The sequence below is a fragment of the Rhodamnia argentea genome, chromosome 6 (assembly GCF_020921035.1).
Source record: "Rhodamnia argentea isolate NSW1041297 chromosome 6, ASM2092103v1, whole genome shotgun sequence".
Lineage (NCBI taxonomy): Eukaryota > Viridiplantae > Streptophyta > Magnoliopsida > Myrtales > Myrtaceae > Rhodamnia > Rhodamnia argentea.
The window spans coordinates 9,042,688-9,068,958 of record NC_063155.1 but is presented as its reverse complement, the minus strand read 5'-3'; the positions used below and the strand labels follow the sequence as shown (position 1 = coordinate 9,068,958).

The window sequence follows — 26,271 nt, the reverse complement described above, 5'->3', positions numbered from 1 at the left end:
AAAGTTACTTGTTTTTTTTTTTTTTTTGAAACCAAACGTAATTGCATTTTGAGAGAATACATTTAGCCCAAAAGTATTATTTCCCAAAACTGAATCGAGCGCATATCAAAGGCACAAATGAAATAGCCTCAAAAAGGGGTCAAAGGAAAAGATAAAGTGCTCCAGCCAGCCAGCCAGCCAGCCAGCAAATCCAAACTCGACACGTCAGCGCTTTAAATATGACGTGTCCCACTAATGCGATATGCGTACGGGGTACAAAAGGGCTTGGGCAAAGTACTCGACACGTACGCGACACGTACGATGAAACATACAGCCAAATCCTCTCTCTCTTCCGTTCATTTCCTCGATCGGTTTGATTTTTGATTTGATCTGATTATCAAGACTCCGAACGCCGTCGTAGCATCCCGCTAACTAGTTGCCGTCACCCGTCAAGAATCGTCTCTGATAGACGGCGTCGTCTCCATCGTCTCCATCGTCCACTCTGCTTCAGCTTCAGTTTCACATCACTGCTCTACTGATCCGGCGTTTCCCCCCTCTCTCTCTCCCCCCTCTTTGAGACTGGTCTTGTTGGGTCTTCGATTGAAGGCGTTGCCCCAGTGCAGCGAGAAGGGTTTTGGATTCTTGATGCGACCCTAGGGTTCCTCAGCGGGTCATTCCTTGCGATGGCTATCCGGGGCGTCGATTTCAAGTGGTTAGTTCCTGATCTCTCTCCTCGGACCCCCACGAGTTTTGGGGAGCGTTCTTTGCCTTGGGATGGTCTCTCTTGATTCTGGAAATGAAAAAAAATGGGTTCTTGCAGGTACGACGGCTTCTTCTTGTCCATGCTCGCGACCAGTGTGTATCCTTGGGTATCTTCCGAGTCAATCTGCTCTTTTAATGGGGGGTTTCGTCCGGATGATGTGTCGTCTCGTGGGTGCAAGTGGGTATTACATTGGCAAAATTTCAAGAATCGGTGTAGTAATTCTGCACATTGGATGTGATTACCCTGCTTTTTATAGCCGTGCTTGATTGCATGGATATGATTGGGAAAGAGTTCACGGAATTTGATTGAATCTTTGATCTTCCGGGATGCTGTGCAACCTTGGATTCGTCGATCATGGGCTAATCTTTTATTATATTTTACCTGTTGGTGGCGACGTGTTATTCTTAACAATGTGTGTTTCAGTATCATTGTTGCGATCAACTGGAAGCGGTATCATCTTTGTACATACCCATTGCACATATGGATTGTGGTGGGTTTCGCATCTTGAGTTGATTATATATGTGTGTCTGAGGATCTTTTGTTCTTCTCACAAGGAAGAAATTCTTTACTAACTTATGGATACTCTTTGGTGCAGGTTGATTACACGACTGTATTCGTTTTTCGCTTGTTGATGTTTGTAGATAATGGACTCGCTGCTGGAATGGGATTGTATGTCCTTCTACCATTTCATATTGAAATTTTGAAGATCTCGTGGGGTTGTTATGGTTGTGAAGTGATTGTGCATATGTGAATGCTTGAATATTTTTTCATTCTAGACCTCGTGTTTTACTTATTCAGATTCAAACTTTTCAACACATCAGGGACTACATAAATTGTGCCTTTTTAAGTCCTTGCAACAAACCGTGTCTCGTCTGTGCATGTTTTGACACCACTTCATCTACTCTATCAATTAGTACAGATGCTGTGGTCTATGTTGTTGCTTATCATATACCGGCTTTATCTGTGATTGATAAACTTGAGAATTAGTGGACACTTGGTGTACCTATAGATAATTGTGCAATCCATGTAGTTCAAATAGAATCCTCTTTTCTCAAGCGTCTAGAATTCTAATCACATGCGGTGATGTCAAGTTGCTGGACTGTCGGTTAGTGACTGCTCGTGTAAGTAGCAAGTATCCTTTTGGTATTTATATTAAATATTTGTGGGTTCTTAGGGACTTTGGTTGGCAGCAGAGATATGCTCGATTTTGTGGGAGGATAGTCGTACTATCTGTTCTCTCACTGATATTATATCCATTTCTTTGGGCTTGGACTATAATTGGCACCCTATGGTTCACAAGTGCAAGAAATTGTGTAAGTCTTTTCTTTCATCAAATTCTTGTCAGCAATTTGCATCTTCAGTGAACATAAATTGAAGGCTTTACATTTCGGTTTTCTCAGTTACCAGAAGAGGGTCAGAAATGGGGTTTCCTTATTTGGTTGCTTTTTAGCTATTGTGGCCTCCTTTGCATAGCTTGCATGTCTGTGGGAAAGGTTTGTGGCTTCCTTCATTTACCCATTGTCCATATTTGCAGTGCCCCTTCCCACTGCTCCTGAAACTTTATAAACCTTTTCCCTGTACTCACACGTAGTCTTGCCATGATCTACATAATTATTTATTCATAGAGTTTGCTTCTTCTTTTACGTGTCAAATATTGGAAAATCACAGTGGTTGAGACGAAGACAAGCACACCTTGTACGAGCTCAACAAGGCATACCCGTGTCAGAGTATGGGGTGAGTACCATAAAGTGATGCAGAGATATGGACAAATGTCCAAAAAGTTGTACTTAATTTCTTTGAGAACTTTATGTTTGTACATGATGTTCTTTTAAGAGTTTATTGGGCTATATGGTCACCTGTAGGTTGTTTATCTTGCTGTTACTTTGGATAAATTATTTCTTCCGACTCTACAGAGAATGACAAATAATAGCACCCTTTCGCCAAAGAATAAACTTGTGCTTGTTTGTCCTTGTATTTCGAAGCTATTGTGTCATTGGTTGGAATTGGTTTGTAGCACGACACAAAATTGGGCTAAGGATTAAGGATAGATCCTTATTTCTGCCAGAATATCTAGTTCAATTTTCTATTACGGCTTCCTGGCATCTAGTGACAATAACCATGAGCAAATAAGTTTTTACAAAGTAACCTCATTGGATATAGTGGGGGTCAAGGTTCCAATCCTTTGATGTCAGTTATGATGATTCCTTTGTCTTGAACTACATCTTGTAGTGATTAGGGAACTCTAGAAGCATCTTTTCCCCTTCTTGGCATCCAGAATGATGTGGACCTATTCTGTGTATTTTGGAAGTGATTTCTAAAAGATTTGGCTACTTTCCCCAGTCTATTTATATTTTTTTACAAGTGCAAATGTTTTTCCTGTCACATCATGTGTTTGTTCATTCCTATATCGTTCCCTGGAGTTTTTCTACAGGTTCTAGTTGATATGATACGGGTGCCAGACTGGGCATTTGAAGCAGCCGGTCAAGAGATGAGGGGTATGGGACCAGATGCTACTACTTACCACCCTGGTCTTTACTTAACTCCTACACAGGCAAGTGGCGGTTTTTATTTTGGTTTGTAGATCAAGGATTTAGATTCCTTAAGCGATGGGTTATTCTGTTTGCAGATGGGAATTTGAGCCCCTATGATCTTAGATTTTTAACATTGATACAGTCATACTCATAGGAGAGTTATCACTAAATTCATTTGTTGAAAAAGATTTGTTAGCAGCGCTAATACTTTTCATAAACTCATTGATGGCAAGTTTTAACTTTGAGGTGAGCTTCCTCTTATGTTGTGTGCAGAGGGAAGCAGTTGAAGCACTCATCCAGGAACTCCCGAAGTTCAGGCTTAAAGCTGTTCCAACCGACTGCAGTGAATGCCCCATCTGCTTAGAAGAGTTCCATGTGGGGAATGAGGTAAGAAAATATGCTTCTCTTCAGAGATTTTTGTAGCTTATGAGTAGAATAGTGGTTGAGCCTCCTCTAGTTTCGGCAACTCCACGTAAACTTAAAAAGTTTATATTGCACAGAGGTGGAGACGCTATGATCGTAACAAGTTTCTTGTTAGTGCTGTGGCGTTCTGTTGTTAACTTTAAGGGTTTGGGACAAAGTACCTTACCCTAAAAAAATTTTCAGGTTCGTGGCCTTCCTTGTGCTCACAATTTTCACGTGGAGTGCATCGATGAGTGGCTACGTCTTAACGTGAAATGTCCTCGGTGCCGCTGCTCTGTGTTCCCGAACCTGGACCTCAGTGCTTTGTCCAACCTTCGCCCTGAATCGGAACGATCACCGGCCTCTATTGTCACAACGAACCGTTACGTGCGGACCCAACAGCCTCCTAGCCAAAGCTATCTGTTGAGATTGCATGGCTTTCTTTGTCCGGTTCGGTCTGAGAATGCTGGGCTGCCCAACAGGAATGATGTTTTCTTGCAGATCAGTGAGAATGGACACGTTGCTGCAGCTACAGCTACTCATGAGCGAGCGAATGCCTTGGGACCGCTACCTCCTGATAGGTCTGGGCTCAATGGACAGTCTATATGAGGTGAAGAAGGGTATGTTGATGATTGTTTCTTGTCTCATATTAGTTTTACCTTTAATTTATGCTAACCCTCTCCCGAGTAAAGACAGGAGACGTTCATCCATGTGATCGTTGTTTGTCCATCGCGGATTGCCCATCTTATGTGATAAGTTTACTGATGATGTAGGGTATGGATTTTGTAACAACATTGGTTGTAACTCATTTTCAGATCAATGATATGCAAGTATATGCCTTTACCAAACTGAATTATATATGCCTAGTCTGTTGGCCTAATTCAAAATTCAAAAAATTTGAACATTGTGAACACGTGCCGTGCATCGATATCGTTGCATGACAGAACTTGCATCTTGTCGAGGGGGCTAATTCACATATCGTGGGAAAAAGAGAGGCATCAGTCGATACCAGGACAGACTCGCATCTCGATTCTCGATTGCTCTTATCGTTCGTCGTCTGTTGACGAGCTGTCATTTTACGACATGAAACAAATCTCATCTGTAAATGAAGAGGCATTACAGGTCCCCAGCCTATGCTGTATATATCATGAATATGTCTTGGTGGAGAAGCATATTGCATCTCGCTTGAGGGGGGAAAAGGAGGGAGATGGTGCTTTGATGCTTTTCTTGCTTCTCTAAGGTTTGATTTGTGTCGGACGAGGACGTCCAAATGCTTTGGGACGTTATTCGCAAACATCTCTTTTGTCGGCCTCACGTGGATTTTGTCTGTGTGTTCGGACGTTCATATGAGAAAATAAATAAATTTCGAGGAGGAGGATCTGTGCGCTTCCAGATCCATGCAGAATAGCCCCCTGCTAAAGTAAACCCTCTGCGACGCCTCCTCCTCGTACCAGCTCTTCACTTCCACGCCTTTACAAGTACCACGCGTATCTCCGTTTCAAGCGAGCCTTTTTCATGGCATTGATCATGGCAAATTTTGCTAATCCCAGGACGAAACTCCCCCTCGCGAGCGAGTAGACCTGCCAAAACGGATGAGTCGGATCAGATTTGGATAGAGTTAAAAAAGGGTCCGACCCAAATTGACCTATTTAACCCGTTTCCCGACACGATCTGTGTTGCCAAGTCACTTTTATATTTAACCTAAGCAAGTGTGAGATCTCGAGAGAGAGAAAGTGAAGAGGGAGTCATAGAGATGGATTGGGTATGAATAAATTGTGAACTTATTTAACACCCACATTAAAGTCATTTAGGATCCATAGAATTAATTCTAAACCAATTTATTGAATATAACTAACACAGTTCATCAAATGTGGTTAAAGAAATCGGTTTGAGACCTATTTTGACAGGCACATGTTGCGAGCAACCTTGCTCTAGCTCTCTCGATTTAATTTCGCCTATCGATCGACGATCCTCGAACCGAAAAAAGACTTCATTTGGTCATTGGGCACGAAACGATATTCAAAAAATTCACCATGGAAGTATAACAGACACCTACTTTTGTAAGTAAGACTCTCACGTCCCTATTGATTTGTGAACTCGTTCTGTCGATTCATACGAAAAGCAATTAGATTCTATTTTGAAACTTCTTCTACAAAAGGAAGGAACAAAAAATTCTGTCTTTAAATCGTGTTTAAGCAAACAATGGAAATTCATTAAAATACTTTCCAAGTTTTATAGATTAATTTCTCTTTCCATGCTTAAAAAAAAAAGGAAGAGAAGAAAAGTAGAAATTCCAAAAACAACAAAATAGAAGAGAGCGGCAAAAGCTTAACCCCTAAGTTCGGTGACACGTCACCCGGGCGCACCGGAGCCCACACACGTGACGTGTCTGCAAGCTATCGGTAGGCCCCACTCTAACAATCAAATTTTACCATAAAGTTCAATCTCACTAGTTCCACGTGGCACTGGGCCCCACCCAAAAACTATCCCCCTCTCTCGTCTCGTTGAACCTTTTCACTTTCTTTCGTTTCCTCCTCCAACAAGCTCTCTTTCTGCTCTCTCATATAATCCCTCCGAAAGAGATCGCCATGAAAGCCAAAGCCAAACCCCTCAGCCATGAAGAAGAAACCTTCGCTCTCCTCTTCCCGGGACTCGGACTCGCCGACTCACCCACCCGAGTCGCCCCACTCCCCACTCCGCTTCCACTCCCCTCTCCGCTCCGACCTCGGCGACCCGGCCGACACCCCTCCCTACGCCTCCCCCGCCGCCTCCCCCCACAATCCCCCGCCGCCGAAGCCCGCCTCCCCGGCCGCCGACGAGCTCGCGCAGCTGTCTCCCCTCCCCACCCCTTGGCCGGATGCCCGGAAGGCCCCGCCTCCGCCTTCGCCGCCGGACAAGGGATCCGCCGGGGACACGGAGGGATCGGATGAGTCGCCGGCGGTGGTGCTCAGCAGGGCGATGCGGGACGAGAGGGAGGCTCCGGCGACGAGGTTGGGTGGAGGAGGAGCGAGGGCGGCGCCGGTGACGAGGCTGAGGAGGCCGAGGACCTGGGAGAGGTTGAAGCGAACGGCCTTGTGCTTTAGGGTTTCGGAGGTGGTCCTTTGCATGATCTCTTTCTCGGTCATGGCTGCTGATAAGACTAAGGGGTGGAGCGGTGATTCTTACGATCGCTACAAGGAGTACAGGTGAAGTGGGCATTTCAATTTCGCTCTCGGAGATTGCTCTCTGCTTTCCATTTGTTATATACTCACGAGCAGGTCTGATGGAGGGCTATGGAGCTAAAGCTGTGTGAGCTGATTCAATGGCAGGTATTGCTTGTCGGTGAATGTTATTGCTTTTGTCTATGCTGGCTTTCAAGCTTGTGATCTGGCCTTCCACTCGAGCACTGGCAAGCACGTCATCCGCGACCAATTCCGTTATTACTTTGATTTCTTCATGGATCAGGCAAGTATTTCCATGCATAGTGTCATTTCGTTACTGCTGAATTATGATTTTCGATTGATTGCGCCCCCAATTGCGAGGGGAAATGGATGAATTATGAGTGTTCATGCTGAGAGCCCCGGTCACATTCTATACGAATCATAATGGTTGTCCGTGAGAAAAAGGCGTATATTGTCTTGTTCCTGTTATCTTTGTCGCTAGTATATGACTTGAGCATGAGATTCGAGTGCCACTTTGCAGAGTTTCTTGTTATCCTGTAGTCTTTGCTCTCTCCAGATTAACGCAGACTGGTATTACTCTTCCTTCTAAATATCATTTTAGAGACGGCTTCAGGGCTGCTCAGCAGTATCAATTAGTAAAAAATCTGGTGAAAATTGGAACTTGGAAGGGACGCTATCGACTTATGCTTTTATCCTTCATGGCTAAGCCAATACCATTAAAAAAGGAATAGGTGCATTAGGACACATTAGGAATGAAACTATTCATGGGATGGAATGAGAATTACTAAAAGAGAGTTAAGAGCCCCTCAGTTCCTTCTAAGATCTCGAGTAATAATGGTAGGCATACTTGGAACTGTCGATAAATTGATATACTAAAGACTATATGGTAGACTATTAGTGGTCATTTGAACAAGTGAGCTATATGGAACACTTCGCTAAGAGACAGCCAGACACTTCTCTTGATATTGATATACTAAATTTGTGAACATCTCTTATGATGTACCTTGTGCTGTTCCAAAGATCTCATTGGCTTGCTTATCAGTCTCACTCCCTGAACTACTTGTTGCCCAAGCAATCTCATATAGTTGTTGGCTGTAAGCCTATAACAGCCTTAATGACAAGCCTTAAAGCTTCAAAATCCCAAGGCTATGGCTTCTTTGATTGCTTTTGGGCAATTGACTATGGAATATGAAACTACTAAGGGAGAAATATCTGTGTCCTCGAAAGAAAAAAAAAATGAGGGATATGCTATTCAAGAGCAGCATTGCCTTATGCTTGAATCCACATGTCTGTCTTCTGGCTAGGCTATTCAAGGTCTTTCACTTGCTTGGGAGATTTTTAATCTATACATGATGTGTTTCTTTTTCCCGATAAGTCGAGAGTATTTTTGCATTAACAACACGGCAGGAGAGTGAATATTGCTTCATGCTCAAGAATCTGTACACCAATCAGCTAAACCCTAGTTAGCACCAAGTGTTCTATGTCCTATGTCTAACCCTAAAGATGATGTGAATAAAATCGAATGTTCCTATGTCTAACCCTAAAGATGATGTGAATAAAATCGAATGTTCCTATGAGGAGATTGATGGAGACTGACTGAAAATTTCACTGCAGATTCTGGCATATCTTCTAATATCGGCATCATCTTCAGCGGCAACGCGCGTCGACGACTGGAAAGCAAATTGGGGGCGGGATAAGTTCACGGACATGGCCGGGGCTTCCATCGCCATGTCCTTCTTGGCCTTTATGGCTTTTGCCACGAGTTCCCTCATTTCCGGCTACAACCTATTCACCCATTATCTCTGATCTGGGGAAGCTTGATTCATACCACTGGTTCTCCAAGTTATGGGGGGGAATTAGTTATAGAGGAAATTCTTTTTCCCGACATTTTGAAATTAAACTTAATTATTTGATTTTTGTACAGGGAGAAATAATTGGTAGCGACTCGATGCTTTCTGCACTGGTGAATGGAAGCATGTATATATAAAGTGTACTGTAAAAGCACCCTGATATGGCTGGGCATGTGTACTGTTTCTGTATACTGAATCAATAACGAGCCAGTCAGTCCTTTTCTTCCTGCCAAAACAAGAATCTTTGCCTGTGTATCTAACTTCAAACCTGTTTGTGCATAATCCAATGTCAAAACTGGTTAGCACGTCGGCTTTGGCTAATGAACCGATTGGCTCCGCATCTCTGAGCTTGTATTGTTAGACCACATATGGATTAAGAAATGAGTTTATGATCCATTTTGATAGGTCAAAGAATAGTATGAGCTAATTCATTACGCTCGGTATATTGACTATCTATGTTATCTGCGTCCATGAATCTGCCGTCGCTCTCCGGACAAACGTGCATCCGATGCTGGCGTTGTTGTGTGTTCCACATCTTACAAAACATCAAATATAATAAAAGAGGTCGGCCGTGTAGTAAAAGGGACAGTTTGGCCGAGTGGTCTAAGGCGCCAGATTTAGGCTCTGGTCCGAAAGGGCGTGGGTTCAAATCCCACAGCTGTCAACTTTTTTTTTTTTAAATTACTTCATTTTGTATGTTCCACTTTGCTCACAACTCACAAGGGTCCTTAGGCCCTAAACCCAAAAACATCAAACATTGACGAGTTTCTTTGACTTTTGAAACATCTGAGGACACAAGCTTCATTCAAGCTCTCCTAGTCCTAGGTTTTGGTTCTCTTGCTGGGCTTTCTACTTACCTTTTAGCCTACCAATTCATGATCACATCAACCTCCCAGCTGACCTACCTTTCTGTTCCCTCAAATGGGGTTTCTCCACAGAGTGCTAAAAGTTGGATTAGCAGCGGCATGTTAGAGAGAGAGAGAGAGAGAGAGAGAGAGTTGAAGGGGCTAAAATGCCTCATCATTAGTCTCAACAATGTTCGTGTTCTCGCGTCCTGTGATCAATTCGTCGTAAGAGTCCCACATCGACTTGCAGTACCTGATGTCCTTGGGAATACCACCTTCCGATACGGATTTGATAGTATGATCTAACGTGGAGGGTGTCGCTTGTTTCGAGTAAAGGAAAAAGCTTTTTGGGTAATCATTTTTCAGGAAAATATTTTCTTCTTTTCGGGTTAGGAAATTCATTTTTCTAACTTTGAACGTGCATATTTTCTCTGGTCATAAGTGATTAAACACATGAAAATCAGGAAAATAAATTCGTGAAAATTTCTTTCACTCAAACAAGCATGTTCGTAACGATGTGAATTTAACACTCTTTCTATATTGTTGCCCGTGTACGACGCTGCCCGTTTTTCTCTACTGATGAATATACATGACTTGATGAATTGGGACCATTCCTATGGACATGTAAGATAAATGATAATGTCGACGTGAGATCAATCAATAATCTTCAAAAATGGTCCCAATTCATCAGTTAGGTCTTGCCCACGATCAGTTTACAAAGCTTACAATATATTCCACAAGTACAAAAAATCATTGGATACCCGATTAAACCAACCTTGAGCATCCCTCAAAAAGTCACGAACTCCATTAAAGATAAAAAAATTGGAGGAGCTAAAATCTTACACGCACGTGCAAGGCTACTTATGGCGTAAATGCACTTTTTTCCCTCCACAGAGAATTATCCAAAAAGTTCTAAACTTAAAGTGTCACCAACAATTCAACTATAAATGTTCTAAGTTTGATCAATATAATCTATCTTTTGATGATTTTTCAATGGGTTAATACCAAGAAAAATCCCAAATTGGTATACCTATATCATTTTTTTTACCACCAAAAATCTCAAATTGATATACATGAGATAAATTTACCCTAAACTATTTTTTTGAACACCAAAAACTCTAAAATTGTACACCTATGACAAATTTACCCCAAATTGGTACATTTGTGACAAATTTACCCTCCGTTAGTTTCCGTTAAATTTTACTGTCAAATTACTAAGTTAGATTACACATGGCAGTCGACAGGTGTACCAATTTGGGATGTGTACCATTTGTTTGTCACAGGTGTATCAATTTGAGATTTTTAGTGGTATGAACTCAATTTAATAGAAATTAACAGGGGTAAATTTGTTATAAGTGTACCAATTCGGGGTAAATTTATTACAGGTGTACTAGTTTGGAATATTTTATAGTCAAAAAAATAGTTTGAGGTAAATTTGTCGCACGTGTATTACTTTAGAATTTTTTGTGGTATTAATCCTTTTTTACTATTGTACATCCGACCAATTTAGGCCGTAAATCTCTGACGTAACAGTCCGATAATCGCCCACCGTCTTAAATAACACGGTCGGCATTAATGTGGGCAATTTTTGTAATCCATATAAAAAATCTGATTTTTTCTTTTTTCCTCCCCTTTTTTACTTTTTTTTTTCCATTTTACTGTTTTTTTTTTCCTCCGCCACTGGCCGAGGCCTCAGGGAGTACGGAAATTTAGCAATGATTTGTATTTTTTTTTTTTTTTTTGTCCAATCAATGATTTGTATTTACATGTACGCAAAAGCTCAAGATTCAAACCAACAAATGACGAGCTTAGAGACTAAGTTTAAGAGAGTGCAAAAATAAGGTTCGTGACCCCGACCCTCCGTCTAAATTAAATCCAACATTCCACCTATAACACAATCATTTTGACAGCAAGACCCCTATCGTGTACCTTAACGTAGCAGGAGACCAATCCCATTACATGTCGGCTCCGGTTGTTTTCACGAAAAATAAATAATTTAAAAAATAATTCCTTAAAAATGATTACTTGTGCCGCTTGAAATGATTATTCGATGAAAAATATTTGTATTATCGATAATAATTTATGTCTAAACACTCTCACAGACGATGAAGTTACCGTACTTTTCTTCATTTTTCGTGCATTTAAGAAAATATTTTTTGAACTATTTGTTTTTCGCCGAAATAAACGAACAGATCATTGCATTTGATTCTTTTTGAGATACGCGACTTAGCTTTTTATGCACGCACATCCTCGATTCGACTAGGTTTTGTGCACAAGTGAACAGGTTATGGATGTTGCTGTTAGGTGTCACATGCAACGTGCATTAGTAAGATCATAGGAAATTTAAAGATCGTCATCCATCATTTTTCCCCTAGATTATAATTCGTATCAATAAATTCGGGCGATTTGAATCGTGGACTTTTTATTCGGTTTTAAATTCGGACTGGCTGGAGAATCGATTTTTGGCTTCGTATTCGCGGGTTGATCGATTGAACCGCCGAGTCGATGATTTGGACAATGTACAGCTGAATTATATGATAGCTATTGAGCACACACAAGCTGTAGACCAAATTTAGCGAGAATTGATTATTGAATATTTTTCTACTTCTGTAGAAAAATATTCAATAATATAGATTAACTACACTTTTGGCTAATGAAATATTTTCATGCCTATGAAAAGTTGAACTGAAATATTCACCGATCCATTAGCACATTGCATTCATCGATTGTAAAAATGACTCAGCTTATGACTTATAATAATTGGCTTGAGTTTACATTTAAATTTCAATACAAAATAACATAATTGGTCCATGAACTTTGGCCCACCATGCAATGTAATCTCTGAACTTTATATTTGTACAATGTGGTCCCCGAACTTTGTTCCTCCGTGCAATGTAATCTCTAAACTTTATATTTGTGCAATGTGATCCCCGAACGTTAGCCCAAAGTGCAGTGTCGTTCTCGAACTTTTAATTTGTTCAATGTAGTCTCTGGATTTTTGGTACATGTCCAATTTAGTCCATGAACCGTATGAAAATGTTCAATATTATCATTTTAATAAATCAAGTTCGGGGATAAACATTGAACGTTTTCCTACAATTCAGGGATTAAATTGAATACGCACCAAAATTCTAAGGACTACATCAAACAAATTGAAAGTTACGAGACGACATTGTATATTGGGTTAAAGTTAAGAAATCACATTAAATAAATTTAATGTTCGGATACCATATTGCACATTAAACCAATAATTCATTGATCATTTGTGTCATTTATCCTAGATTTTAGCATAAATAGTGAAGTACTAAGCAAATGAAATGGAATATGCATAACTTTGACCATGGACGCGGTCCTGAATGAGAAAGTAAATACTTTTAATTTGATGGTGGTATAGGTTTTTGTTCTTCTAGGTTGTTGGCCAGTCAATTAGTGTTTTTAGATAGTTGATTATGTTTTAATCTCTTTTAACGATAATTTTTATCATATATATATGTATATTACGTGGTGAAAAATTACTATGTTAGAGGTGAATATGCCAAGGAAATCAGGGATTCACCCTTCACCCGTCTCTTGGAGGGCCGTGCCGTCGATTGTTATGACAATTTTGGGTCACGGGATCCTTACCCAAGGTAAGAGGAGATTACCAACTGTCGCTAATGGACATAGATGTTCTAACCGATACGGCATGACAACATAAATCGCCGGTTCTAATTGAGACGTGAAATGAGAAATGCATATATGATCCTAAGTACACCTTTTTACTATTAAAGTGAATTCAAGTCATGTTAACAAGCCTAAAAGATACTGAGAATTCATGAACATATTCAACTTTAACAGATCACAAATGAAATTCTATTCCGGAACTTATCCTTCATATGAATTACTCTACAGTCATTCCTCAATGAAACGCATATAATACATTCATGTAGCGGCATAACCGTCCTCCAAGATTAGCAGCAAATAAGGTGCCACGTGGCTTGCCACCATGATCAAGAACAAGAAAAAAACAGGAGGCAGATCGGCAGTTGCAGGCCTTTTCCGCTCTGGTTGGGATTGGATTGGGAGGGAAGAAAGGGAAGAGAGAGGTTGGGGGGGCGAGAAGTCGTCGTCTTCTTTCCTCTGACATTCTACCTCTGTCGAAATTTTCATTAAAGTAAATCGAAAAACACCCTTTGTTGTTGTTCTTCCCATTGTCCCAGATTTCCCAAACTGCCCCTGCCCTTTGCCTTGGCCCATTTGCCATTCCAATCCCCTCTGCCTGTCTGTCTCTGTCTCTGTCTCTGTCTCTCTCTTCTTCCATAGCTTTTTCACTTATTTTATATGCACAGTTGAAACACAGACAGCCCACCCAGAAAAAGAAAAGGAACAAATTTCGTTTCTTTGGGTTTTTGTGTTTATTTTATCTCTGCAAAGGAGATAACTTTTTCTGGGTTCCCGCAATTCATTTGCCCGGGTATATAATCCCTTTGTTGGATTGGATGTGTCCCTAGAAAAGACCCAGAGATACACCATCGTTTAGGTCTGGTCATTCAAAGGTATGTGATGTCTTCTGAAGTTTTTGTGGTTTTTCGAAGTTGTTCCAGATGGGACCTTGTCTTCTTTATCTGTGGTGGGATCATATTCAGAGAGCCAATTGCTTGATTTGTTATTCTCTGTTGGATTCTGGGTATTGCTCATTATGCGTTTCCCTCGTTTCTGGGCATGTTTTATTGGGAGTATGACACACTTCTTGATGTGGGTGAGATTCGATGCGGTTGATTTGCAAAGATCTAGTGTGCCATGGATTACTGCCTTTTGAGTTTTGCGTTTACTTGTTTAATGTTCAGAGGGGAAAGAAACTTGGGAAAGCTCTTGAGTGATTGTGAGATTGTGAGGATCGAAGCTTTTTTTTTTTTTTTTTACTGATGCGACATTCTCGTTACCGTTAGACTGGGCAACTGTTTGAGTTAATTCCTGTGTTCTTGATCTTCGTTGTTTGGACCACGAATCACTGTTTCATTGTGAAATGACTGTATGCAGATAAATTATCTAGTCTAAATTCGGAGTCCAAGGATGCCTGGAATGGTAATTGATGGAACCAACAGAGAAGAAATAGTGAGCGAACTTGATAACGGAAACTCCACACCATATAAGGAAAGTCCAGTCGCTAATGAATCACCTAAGAGCACCCCCAGTCAGCAAAGCCGTCAAAGTGCTCATCCTGAGAACATCCCTGTTGACGGAGTGGTGGACACCTCCATTGACAAGCTTTATGCAAACGTGTACGAAATGCAGAGTTCTGATCAGTCCCCTTCTAGACAAAGCTTTGAGTCTGAGGGGGATGAGTCTAGGATCGATTCTGAGTTGCGTCATCTCGTTGGTGGTGAAATGAGGGAGGTGGAGATAATGGAAGAGGATGAGGTCGAGAAACCGGAGGATGATGGCCACAGTGATGCCACTTCCAAGAAGGATAGTCCATCTTCTAGTAAGAAGTCAGGGAAGCTCGAGAAGGCCCGATCCCCTAGTGCGAAATCCGTTTCTTCTGGACAATCAAAGAAAGCATCTCGATCTCAGATGGAATCAGAAGCGACATCGAGACCGCCTCCTAAGACCAAGAGTCCTTCTGAGAAACCTCCTATTGATAGAAAGAATGACAAGAATTCGAAAAAACCAAATTCAAATGTCACCTCTACGAAGAAACAAAAAAATCTATCTCCAGTGGCGCCAAAGGTGCAGAGTGGAACTTCAAATTCATCTGAATCTGGATTGGGCAATCCTGATTTAGGGCCATTTTTGCTGAAGCAAGCGAGGGATTTGGTATCTTCTGGGGAGAATCCCCAGAAAGCTCTCGAATTGGCACTCCGGGCAGCAAAGTCATTTGAATTATGTGCAAATGGCAAACCCAGCTTAGAGCTGGTTATGTGTTTACATGTTACTGCTGCAATATACTGCAGCTTAGGTCGGTACATTGAGGCGATTCCTGTTCTTGAGCGGGCAATTGAGATACCTGTTGTTGAGGAAGGTCAAGATCATGCTCTTGCGAAATTCGCAGGTCACATGCAGTTGGGTGATACCTATGCAATGTTGGGCCAGCTTGAGAATTCAATAAGGTGCTATACAACAGGGTTGGAGGTTCAGAAACAGGTACTGGGTGAAAGGGATCCTAGAGTTGGCGAGACTTGTCGGTATCTTGCCGAAGCTCATGTTCAAGCATTGCAGTTTGATGAGGCTCAGCAGTTCTGTCAGATGGCCCTTGACTTTCATCGTGAGAATGGTTCACCTGCTTCCCTTGAGGAAGCAGCAGATCGGAGGCTTATGGGCCTTATATGTGAAACCAAGGGGGATCATGAAGCTGCTCTTGAACATCTGGTGTTAGCTAGCATGGCCATGGTCGCAAATGGCCAGGAAGTGGAGGTGGCTTCTGTTGATGTCAGTATTGGTGACACGTACTTGTCTCTGTCTAGATATGATGAGGCTGTGTTTGCTTATCAGAAAGCTCTGACAGTTTTCAAGACCGCCAATGGAGAGAACCATCCTTCTGTAGCTTCGGTGTTTGTTCGTCTGGCTGAGTTATATAACAAGACGGGGAAGTTCAGAGAGGCAAAGTCATACTGTGAAAATGCTCTAAGAATTTACGAGAAGCCCGTGCACGGGATACCTCCTGAGGAATTTGCTACCGGTCTTACTGATGTATCTGCCATATATGAGTCGATGAATGAATTGGAGGAAGCAATTAGGTTGCTTGAGAAGGCACTTAAGATATATAATGACGCCCCGGGTCAGCAAAGCACAGTAGCTGGGATTGAAGCCCAGATGGGGGTCATGCATTACATGCTGGGGAACTATTCTGATTCATACGCATCATTTAACAGCGCCATAACGAAACTTCGTGCTAGCGGAGAGAGGAAGTCCGCCTTTTTTGGTATTGCTCTTAATCAAATGGGGCTGGCTTGTGTGCAGCGTTATGCAATAAATGAGGCTGCTGAATTGTTTGAAGAAGCCAAGATCATTTTAGAAGAAGAGTGCGGGCCTTATCATCCTGATACCCTTGGTGTGTATAGCAATCTTGCGGGCACTTATGATGCTATTGGCAGGTCTCCACTCTTTACCTTTTTCTTTTTCTTTCTTCTCTTTGCCTTCCTCTTTTATAAGATAAAATCTGATGTGGTTCTGCATTTAAGCGTATCAAAAGATTTGCCATCTTCTGATAGGCAGTGATAGATTTGTTGCTACAGTATGGCATTAAGTATCCCATTGGAGCAACATCAATGACATAGAATATCTTTTATGTGTACGCTTGTGGCTAGGAAGTTTTGTTTGTAGAATCTGTGACTTTGCATGTGGAAAGAAGTGTATCAGTTATTCATGGTTTATGTTTTCTGATTGATCCTTCTTAAATGACATTAGGTTGGATGACGCAATAAAGATTCTGGAGTATGTCGTTGAGATGAGAGAAGAAAAGCTTGGGACAGCGAACCCTGACGTCGATGATGAGAAGAGGAGGTTGGCCGAGTTACTGAAAGAAGCGGGCAGGGTTCGGAGCAGAAAAGGCAGATCCTTGGAGAACCTCCTTGATGCTACCGCCCAGAATGTAAATAGCAATGGCATTAAGGTATGACAGTGATGGTTACCGATGCAGAATGAACATATGTATCATAGGTCTTACTTAAAGAAACAGAGAAAGAAGTTGGTGAACAAAAAGAGATGACCAGGAGGCCATTGGTGTTGGTGCAATCATGTTGTTCTGGCACATGCAATACAGGGCGGAAGTTCCTTTCCGTTGTTTGTTTATATTGTTATGATGATGGTATTACCTTCTGGAAGAAGTCGGTTACTTTTTCGTTATTTATTCAACAGATTTGAGGATATTTATTCATAGTTTTCCTCACATTGTTGTACCGGTCTTAAGTTTTATCCCAGAAGTATATGATACATCAATAGCTGCGTCATATGGATGTCGGCGGTTTGTGCATTCATTTTTCTTCTCTTGTGCTTTGAAGTCCGTGTCCCATTCTGTATCGTCGGTCCCTTCTCTGGACTTCTGTAAATGATGTTTGGATATACTTTGATCGTTTGCTGAAATGATGAAGGGTTGCTTGGTCACGATAGCTGTACTGTTATTTATTGATGCAGCTGGATGGTCAATTATAAGGTCCGAACAGATGTCGATAAGTCCTATTCATGCTGGGGTTATGTACATAACAATCAGATAATACATGGTTTCAATAATGATTCTGCATTCATCCCATCAAGTTGCTTGGGCCTCCCATTTGAATGCTCTCTATGGAATCATGGAAGAGTGGGTGCTGGTGGACGGTCGATCTCAAATCCTGCTAGGCTTTTTCAATGTTGAAGATGTCTTTTGAAGTCGAACACCAAGTTTCTCTTATTTCCACAGTGCTCACAACCTTTCTGTACCACCATTTTGATTTTTTTTTTTAAATCAAATTTTCTGAAGTCTTTCACAGCAAGTGCTAGTCTCTTTTGAGGTTGAATTACTTGATTAAAAGAATGTGGGATGGAGAGTTGTTCACTTCTCTGATGAGTTGCTGCTGTGTGATGGGAATAACCCAAAAGCATTGCAGGTGAGTAATCTGTGACATTCAGCATGTGAACTCTAGAGATGGGCAAGTTGTGTCAAAGCAGGTAATGTGTGGTGTTTGCATGGGGAAGCCAATGAATCTGCTGTCTCACTAGTAGGACAGCGCTTACACGCGACAGACATTTAGTACAATATTGTGGTTAATTGTGGTTAAACTTTCTATATCGATGAACGACTATTTTTTACGCTGATAGACCCCGAATCTCCGTAATATAAGAACATGTATTTTTGTTCTTCTTCACAATAAAATCAATTGGGACTCCTTAAAATTTATCTTCAAAATCACGCAAAAGAAAATGTTGTCTTAAAGTTCCTTTTAATTTTTTCAATTTAAACCTCGTATTCTAGGTAGAGCTGTCAAACCGATCCGATTCTATCGGGAACTGGACCGACCGCCTATTGAAACACGTCCGGTTCTGGGTTCCAAATTTTTAGAATTGGTACTATATTGGTAGATTCTTGGTTTTGGGTGCTGAACCCATCCTCCCATCCATCGGTTTTATGAAGTTAGAAGAAAATTAATTATCTTTTTCAAATGACTTCCCTATTGCTTTATTTTCTGTTTGTTTTGTATCGATGTTTCGCTTTGAGCCAATTTGTTACTCATATTATTTAACTGTGACTACAATTTGCCTTGATTTTTTTTTATAAATAAAGCAAAAAAAGAAAAGGGAAATCGGCTCCAGCCTTCCAGGTAGGTTTTGAAGTTTCAAAAAGTGAGAACGGTTTTAATAGGGTATGTTCCTTGTTCCAGATTTAGAACTTACCCACCATGTAATTTGATCACTCATAATTGTAAGCGACAAGTGTATTCACAAATTATATGAATTTCTTTAAGTTTTGTTACGCGTTACGTTGAAACTCCCAACAATTGCAATATGTTCATTTTACCTTAACATTTTAATTTTTACGGGATGAATTATATATTATATATACATTGCACTTGACATGATAAATATTTTTTGGAAATCCCAAATAAAGGCATGGAGTGGTTATGTTGGTCTCAAAGAAGGGCCTAACCTTCAAGCCGGTCAATAATATTTTCGTTTTTGCTTTTCTGAATTTTTTTTTTCTTTTATATTTGTGTCTTTTCTTTTCGATAGTAACCGGCCACCGGCGATACTCGAAAAGGGCCGAACGAGGGTCGCCCTCGCTAGCCACAGGCGAGCCTTGGGCGGAGGTCGCGTTGCCCACAGCGGACGAGGGCCTAGGCAAAGCGACCCTCACCTTGGTCCGACAAAGGCTCGTTGGATAGTGATTCCCTTGCTCGATATGGCGGGATTGCCTCGTTCGTGGCCGGCGAGGACCTGGATAAGGCGACCCTTGCCTAGATCCGGTAAATGCTTGCGGGCGCTTGAGCCTTTTATTTGAGACCGATATGACCATTTCAAACCTACATTTAAAATAAGGTTGTCCACTTCAAATCCTTATTTGAAAATTTCCCATTATTTTTCTAATAGATAGAGTATTACATAAAATTCTAAAATCACGCGTAACTAAATGCTGATTTTAATCAAGAACAAATAAATAAATAATTGAATTACTTATAAGATGAAAACAAAAATAACTGTGTCCAAATTGAGAACTTGGTTTTTCGAAATAATTTGTTTCACCTTTTGTAGGAAATTTAATTTTTCAATCATCGCGAGGGAGATTGTGGCGAAAAAGAGGACTATCTAACGTTGTTCAGCTTAAACCCTCGTCGGTCCGGACGACATGAATAAAAGAGCAGAGCACAAACCTGGCGCTTTGAAAGGATCTCTTCTCCGACCAAAACCCCGCAAAAAGTTCACCCTTTCCTGCTGATTCTCGCTTCTGAGTCCGATTTCTTGTTTAAAGGTCGGAACTTTCAAATCCTCGGAACCGGACCGAGGATTCTGCCCCTCTGCGGTTCCGGAAAACCGAAGTGAAAGAGCGCCCACCAAAGAATCGAAGCCCCTGAGTTCGTAAGACATCGACCTGTGAGTTCTCCTTGTCAGACCCTTTTCTTGAATCCTCCCCTCCGGACCATTAGCTTCTCTTTTCATGGCGAGTTAGGCAAATGTTTGGAGAGGTCGCGTCTTGGATAGGCGAACTTGACCAGCTGAGCGCTTTGTTATTTCGTTGCTGTGCAGTGAAACCCACTATGGAAAATAAGCCATCAAGTTTTGTGGATCGCCAAGTTGTGAGTGCTTTCTCTCTGATTTGTTCCTCCCCGTTTGATAGCATTTCTCACTCTTAATGCCTTACTGCTTGATGACTTATGGTATGTGCATTGGTGCATTCGGCTTAGGTACCGGGAGATGTGGTTCTTGATCTGTCGAAAATGTCTAATCAGACTATTAAGATTGGTGGCGGCCTCCGTCAGGTTTTCCCTTTCTTTTCTGTTATGATGCCAAATTTAGGTCCCTTTTTATATGTGAGTTCTGCGAAACTATTGTGATAAAAATCGTCAAGACATGACGATGAAATGATGATTTGGCCACTGAAATGATTGGTTTACTGTACTCCATCAGAGAGCGGGGAATGCCATCACATTGTTCTTGTTAACATGTTTTCTCCTCACTCTTTAATTTTCTCTATTGCAGTTTTCTCAACTCGGTTTACCTTGTTTTAGTTTACAAACGGATTTTTGTAAGAATAAAATGATTTTTGAATCATTTGCATTGTCTTATATTTGGGTTGTACATACAATTTTGCTATCAATAATGAGCACTGTCCAAGTTAGAGATTGATGGACATGAGGTTTCTACCTCTGAGGTGTTTATTTTCCTGAAGGCATTGTCTCATGGTTTTGAGGGACATGATTGTGGTTTGCGTAGCCTTTATATCTAGGGTGAGGGAATTTGCGATACATATTTCTTGTGAAAATTCCACAAGCATTACACTGGGACATGATGATTTTACGAATTTCAGGTTTTTATAGCTGTGAGTACTTTATTCCAGAAACTGAAATTGCTTATGCCTTATTTTTCCAGTGATGATCGAAATAGTTTTCCCTATAGAGGATCGGCTCTTTCAAGTCCAGCTTCTGTTATGATATTGTAGCAAAGAAACATCTTCTTAGACGTCTTATTTCCTCAAGTGGAAAATTGAAGATGGTTGGTTGTTGTTTTTCTTATTGAAGAAGAAGACTAGCATTCATTCTTATTTTGGCACTCCCTTTTTTTTTTTATAGGAATCTGATTTTATTACAGTCATGAAGGCTGGGAAACTAAGATTCTCGAAACCAAATAAATACTGGGTTGAAAGCTCTCAGAAGAGGGTGAGTATTTTATCTAGTTTGCACTTGACAAGATTTTGCAGGGATAAAGAGCAACTGTAGCATTCTGCTCTAGTACGCAGGAGGTATCCTGTCTGCTTTCACTGAGCAACAGTTCAACAGCCACCCCAGGAAAACACGACTGACTTTTTTTTGTTGACTGGGCTTTGTTACGTCTTTTGGTTTGTCTTCATTAGCATAGGAAGGTTTTTTTGAATGTGTCTTAAAGGTACTCCTGGACAACTAGTGCCTACCTACCCAACTGATCACACAGCACCAGGTGTTATGTACTTGCTTATTCTTCTCCTTAGAAAAATAATTTGAAAACTCTTGTTGCTCCATGATTGGTTGGGTGGACAGTCACGTGTGCTCCTAGAGCACTTGAAAGTTCTCCTCACGAGAACCTATGTTGATGTTAACACCAGGATAGAGATTTTAACATGACTTTGCTTGGATTTACTATTTAGACTGGAGCTCATTTAGAAAGGACCCAATTATGGTTTCAGGACTGAAATATGGACAGTTTGTTTGATATTTGAAAAGTGAAGCATATTTTGGAGAACAATGTAAAAGGGACTAGCTTATTGTGTTGATGGATTTCCTTTATATTCTTCCAAATTAATTGGGTCTGTGGTTATCTATATATTGGAATTGGGCTGCCACTGGCTATTGGTCTGTCTCTTCCAATGGATCTTAAGTTCTTCACGTACTTTTCATTCTATTTGAAATACTTAGTTGTCGAACTTGGGATATATATGGATCGGAAACCGGACTATTTAGGAGCAATGCTGTTTAGATGCAGCTAAACTGAATTAGGGCCTAAACCTTCTCAGAACGTTGCAGTGTTTAAGTATTTGACCTTTACAGTCTGAGTGGTCTAACTTCTACCCTCCAGACGGAAATTGGCATAAATAAATGCAAGGTAGTTTAAATCTCAGCATGAAGTGCTCAAGTAATTTTAATTGTTGAGCGAGGAAACCAAAATTCCAGGCAGTCTGCATCATAAAGGTTTAAATGCTTTAGGTTTTTGGCAAATTGAAGAGTTGTACATGGTTATGTAGGATTATGAAAAAAGTTAATTGTTCTCTGCAGTATGTGCCTCGTGTGGACGACACTGTCCTTGGAATCGTGGTTGACACTAAAGCAGATGTAAGTTGCCTCTGAATTTGTCATGACTCGAATTCTTCTACTAGAGATGTTATAACTGCCATTCCCTGTTGATAACATGTCTTATTTGAAGCGGAAAATCTTCCTCGGTCATTTATTAGAGAGAGTAGCGATCTATGGTGAGGAAATGTATGGGTGAGGCACATGTTCATGTGCTTTCTCTTTTCTTCTTCTTTTTTCCCTTTGAAATGAAGTCATGTAGTAATGCAGTGGGAAGCAAGGTATGTTGGAATGAGAAGCTATGTGAGATGACACAGAAATTTCTTATCAGGTGGCCAGATTCATGGACTTCTTCTTGCATTTCTGAAACTGTATGACCTCATTCAGTGTGTATTGCATGGATCGTAGGAATGTACATGTTGTTGATGGAATTCTATGGATAATGAGGTGTCCCAATTAAATGTTTCGGAGATTTTTAGTTAGTCATAATGCCTCTGTTCATGCTCTGCTTTCTAAACTGCTTGTTCAGGTGTTGACGTCTCTCCCACTTATTATGTTATTATTTGTTCAATATGGAATGATGTCAAATTAACTCGCCATGGATGGCTGATATTTATTGTTGTTATCATATTATCTCTAAACTTCTTGTGCTAATTTTTATTTAATTACAGAACTTCCTTGTTGACATCAAAGGACCGGCATTGGCCTTTTTGCCTGTACTTGCCTTTGAAGGAGGAACTAGAAGAAACAGACCGAAGTTTGAGGTACATGGTGTTCCTTTTGATTTTTGTGGATGCATTAAGTACTGTAATAATTCCTTAACGGAGAAATTTTAATATTAATGGGCTCTCTCTAAATGTGCTGCTCTGTATCATGGAAATTGAGCTGCATTATTTGCTGAATTATTTCACTGGTTGAGCATGCATTCGAATCTTCTGACAAAGATAAGAATCATTACATGATCACGGAATCTGGCTTATCAAGTACATGATTAATTCCAGGTTCTTGATTAAGAAATTTATGGGTATAGCAGATTCCCTTTTTCTTGTCCAGATAAAGGTTCGAGCTGTATTATGGGAAGTAACAATAGTAGCCTTGTAGGTGCTGGTTCATCAAATTTCTTGTTGATCCATGTTATATTGTCTGTTACTATGCTCATATTGATAGATGAAGCATTTTTCCTGGAAGTAAAATTGCTTGTAAATCTAGGGAAGTGAATACTTTGTCAAGAAATGATGTATACGAAGGATATGGTGGTTGAATGATGAAGCATGACTAAGCTTGAATTGTTTGCAGTTATGAGACTTTTATATTCATGATAGCATTCCCATGCCTAACCTAGTTTTGTATGCTGTAGCAAGGGACTTTGCTCTATGCTCGGGTTGCTAAAGCAAATCCCGGTACTAATCCGGAGCTGTCATGTACTGATGGTGAGTTTGCTTGAATTTGCAGTGCAGTCATGTCATCTGTGCGATTTCACTCGTCTCTAATTAGTATTTCAGATTTATATGCACATGCTCGCTGAGTCATGATTTTGTTTTATTGATTAGCAAGCGGGAAAGCAGCAGAATTTGGACCCCTGAAAGATGGTTATTCATTCGAGTGTTCAACTGGTCTATCAAGGATGTAATTTGCTCTTCCATCCTACTTGTTGGGCACTCATGCAAGTTTAAAGATGTGAACATTATCTCTCTATTCCAGGGATCATTTACCTCTATTTCTGTTCTCCTTTTTTAGGCTGCTCAGTTCCCCAACCTGTCCAGTACTCGAGGAATTTGGCAAGAAGTTATCTTTCGAGATAGCAGTTGGCTTGAATGGCCGGGTCTGGGTATGTTGCTCTATGCATGATTAGGTCATCATTACCATCTCTGTGAATCATAATGCCGCCACTCTTTTCTGTGTATAATTTATTGTCGCATGCTGAACGGCTTTTAAACCTTTTCCTCTCTATAGTCAGTCTGGCTGACAATTTGCATTCGGCTAATCATTAAATTTCAGGTGAATGCGGCATCTCCATCTACTATAATTGTCGTTTCGAATGCGATTATGAAGTCAGAGTCCTTGAGTGGCGTACAGCAGAGAATTATGGTCCAGAAGCTGCTTGATAGAATTCAGTGATCTGTTCTTTATTCATGTAATTCGTTTTATCCCTCCTTTGTAAGCGTAACATTATCTCTCGGTCACCAGATGCATCGTTTTCACAGATAGAATTTCATGATAAACATTCTTTTTCTTGCTCAATGATCCACAGTTTTGAGAGTTTTAATCTTCCTGATTTGGCAGCTTTTGTACCTCCTCGCATTACCGACAAGTGGGATGAAGTGCAAATGAAGGGACAAGGTGAAGATTGCCGTTGAAATCCGGCTATTTACATTATGCTGGAACTTGTGGTGAAATTCATCAACCTTGAATTATGGATATATTTTGCGAAACGCTTTTCTTTTTCTTTTAGGAAAAAGTAGTTGCAAGTGACATACGTAGAGCAGATGAGAAAAAAAAACACAGGAGTTGAGTTCAAATCTCGTGAAGATATTGCTTGCTGTTTGCCACGACTATCAATGGCGACGAGTCGCGGTCGTCGCTGTTGATAACCTCGTATCCAACCAATTTAGCTGCTCTCCGAGGTGGTTGTTCTGTCTTGTATTAGACTATTAGCTGCTTTCAACCGCCACTTTGATCTCATGGGATTTTACAGACCAAAGTTGGGTGCTTCCGTTGCTTCCATGTCTACGAACCCTTGAGAAAACAGACATGGACGGTTTGTATTGAGCAAAGGCGCCCAAAGGAAATTTAGACAGACTGTAGGAAAGATAATCTTTCAAATATCGAAGACAAGGAGAGATTATTCAATGAAGTCGAGCTCAAGTCCGCATTTTTCAGGGCCACCTCTATGTGCATAATCCGCATGCTTTGATAATAGATCGAGGATTGTCAAAACCGATGAGACGGGAACTAGTTACGCGCTCATGGAAGAAAGAGAAGTGCACTTGAAGTCTTAAAGTTTGTCACGAAAATGCAATTGAGTTTTAGAACTCGTGAAAAGTGCTATCAAGTCTTCAAACTTGTCAAGTTAGTGCAATGGAGTCATTCTATTAATTTCGTCTAACTTGACTAGCGGATAATGCTGACGCGATTTTTTTAAATATATTTTCTCTCACCTATGAGGCTAAAATGACGTTATTTTAGTTCAAATATGATTTTTAATATAACTTTTATCTAAATTAAATTTAAAAATTAGCTTATTTCCTTTTTTTTTTTAAAGAAAGGTTATAGCGAGGGGGCAAGGAGCCCTCGCCGCCACCACCACCTCTGCCATCTTCGAGTAGGGCCAACAATGGTGGGGTCATGCTTAGCAGCCCTCGCCAACCACAGGCGAGGGCCTGTTGGCCCACACCAAGATCGGGTGAGGGTTGTCGGCCGTCACCTAGTTCTGGCCGAGGATCGCCATTGATGGGGGTTGGCAGCCACTTGGCTTTGTAGACCTCGCTACCTTGTTCTAAATTTTTTTAGCATATCTTTTAATTTGATTTAAATAAAAATCGTATTATAAATCGTGTTTGGACCAAAACGGTGTCGTTTTAGCCTTAAATTTCACGTTTTAGGCACATCATCGCCCCCTAGGAAAGAGAAAATATTTAAAAAAAGCCACGTCAGCAATATCAGTTAGCTTAAAGGAAATATTCAATTGTATCAATTTGATAAGTTTCATGACTTAATTACATTTTTTATAAGTTTTAAAATTTAATTGTACTTTCGTGATAAGTTTTAGAACTTTTGACGAAGAGAGAGAGAGAGAGAGAGAGAGAGAGAG

General features: G+C 40.7%; 4 protein-coding genes, 1 long non-coding RNA gene and 1 other non-coding gene across 10 annotated transcripts; 5 read left to right on the top strand and 1 right to left on the bottom strand.

The window, feature by feature from the left end:
* Nucleotides 1-256: 256 nt before the first annotated feature.
* Nucleotides 257-4,528, top strand: LOC115741494 (E3 ubiquitin-protein ligase SIS3). The gene is made up of 10 exons (XM_030675430.2): nucleotides 257-691; nucleotides 800-838; nucleotides 1,166-1,232; nucleotides 1,338-1,411; nucleotides 1,917-2,055; nucleotides 2,143-2,235; nucleotides 2,411-2,476; nucleotides 3,174-3,293; nucleotides 3,547-3,660; nucleotides 3,880-4,528. Exons 1-10 carry the CDS (start codon nucleotides 663-665, stop codon nucleotides 4,282-4,284), a joined length of 1,146 nt encoding a protein of 381 aa, XP_030531290.1. The 5' UTR covers nucleotides 257-662; the 3' UTR covers nucleotides 4,285-4,528.
* On the bottom strand, nucleotides 1,159-26,271 carry LOC125315657. Its single transcript, XR_007198930.1, has 3 exons — nucleotides 26,240-26,271; nucleotides 21,718-21,722; nucleotides 1,159-1,269 (listed from the first exon to the last, which is right to left on the bottom strand). It is a non-coding gene; the product is annotated as an uncharacterized LOC125315657 (long non-coding RNA).
* On the top strand, nucleotides 6,226-8,721 carry LOC115741620 (CASP-like protein 4A2). The gene is made up of 3 exons (XM_030675610.2): nucleotides 6,226-6,860; nucleotides 6,984-7,119; nucleotides 8,451-8,721. Exons 1-3 carry the CDS (start codon nucleotides 6,292-6,294, stop codon nucleotides 8,640-8,642), a joined length of 897 nt encoding a protein of 298 aa, XP_030531470.1. The 5' UTR covers nucleotides 6,226-6,291; the 3' UTR covers nucleotides 8,643-8,721.
* Nucleotides 9,271-9,350, top strand: TRNAL-UAG. The gene has a single exon. It is a non-coding gene; the product is annotated as a tRNA-Leu (tRNA).
* LOC115741433 (protein KINESIN LIGHT CHAIN-RELATED 3-like) lies at nucleotides 13,540-17,613 on the top strand. The gene is made up of 3 exons (XM_030675321.2): nucleotides 13,540-14,066; nucleotides 14,551-16,604; nucleotides 16,918-17,613. Exons 2-3 carry the CDS (start codon nucleotides 14,584-14,586, stop codon nucleotides 17,126-17,128), a joined length of 2,232 nt encoding a protein of 743 aa, XP_030531181.1. The 5' UTR covers nucleotides 13,540-14,066; nucleotides 14,551-14,583; the 3' UTR covers nucleotides 17,129-17,613.
* On the top strand, nucleotides 19,811-24,931 carry LOC115741434 (putative exosome complex component rrp40). Of its 5 annotated transcripts, none has more exons than XM_048281350.1 (11): nucleotides 19,811-20,073; nucleotides 20,227-20,276; nucleotides 20,385-20,459; nucleotides 21,270-21,356; nucleotides 22,446-22,502; nucleotides 23,132-23,224; nucleotides 23,818-23,890; nucleotides 24,011-24,086; nucleotides 24,198-24,288; nucleotides 24,459-24,592; nucleotides 24,744-24,931. In XM_048281350.1, exons 2-10 carry the CDS (start codon nucleotides 20,238-20,240, stop codon nucleotides 24,576-24,578), a joined length of 711 nt encoding a protein of 236 aa, XP_048137307.1. In that variant the 5' UTR covers nucleotides 19,811-20,073; nucleotides 20,227-20,237; the 3' UTR covers nucleotides 24,579-24,592; nucleotides 24,744-24,931. The 5 variants fall into 5 exon arrangements, 4 of the variants coding, with proteins under 4 accessions (XP_048137307.1, XP_048137308.1, XP_048137309.1 ...); XM_048281351.1 differs by having other exon boundaries at nucleotides 24,697-24,931; XR_007198929.1 differs by having other exon boundaries at nucleotides 19,812-20,073; nucleotides 24,459-24,642; nucleotides 24,739-24,931.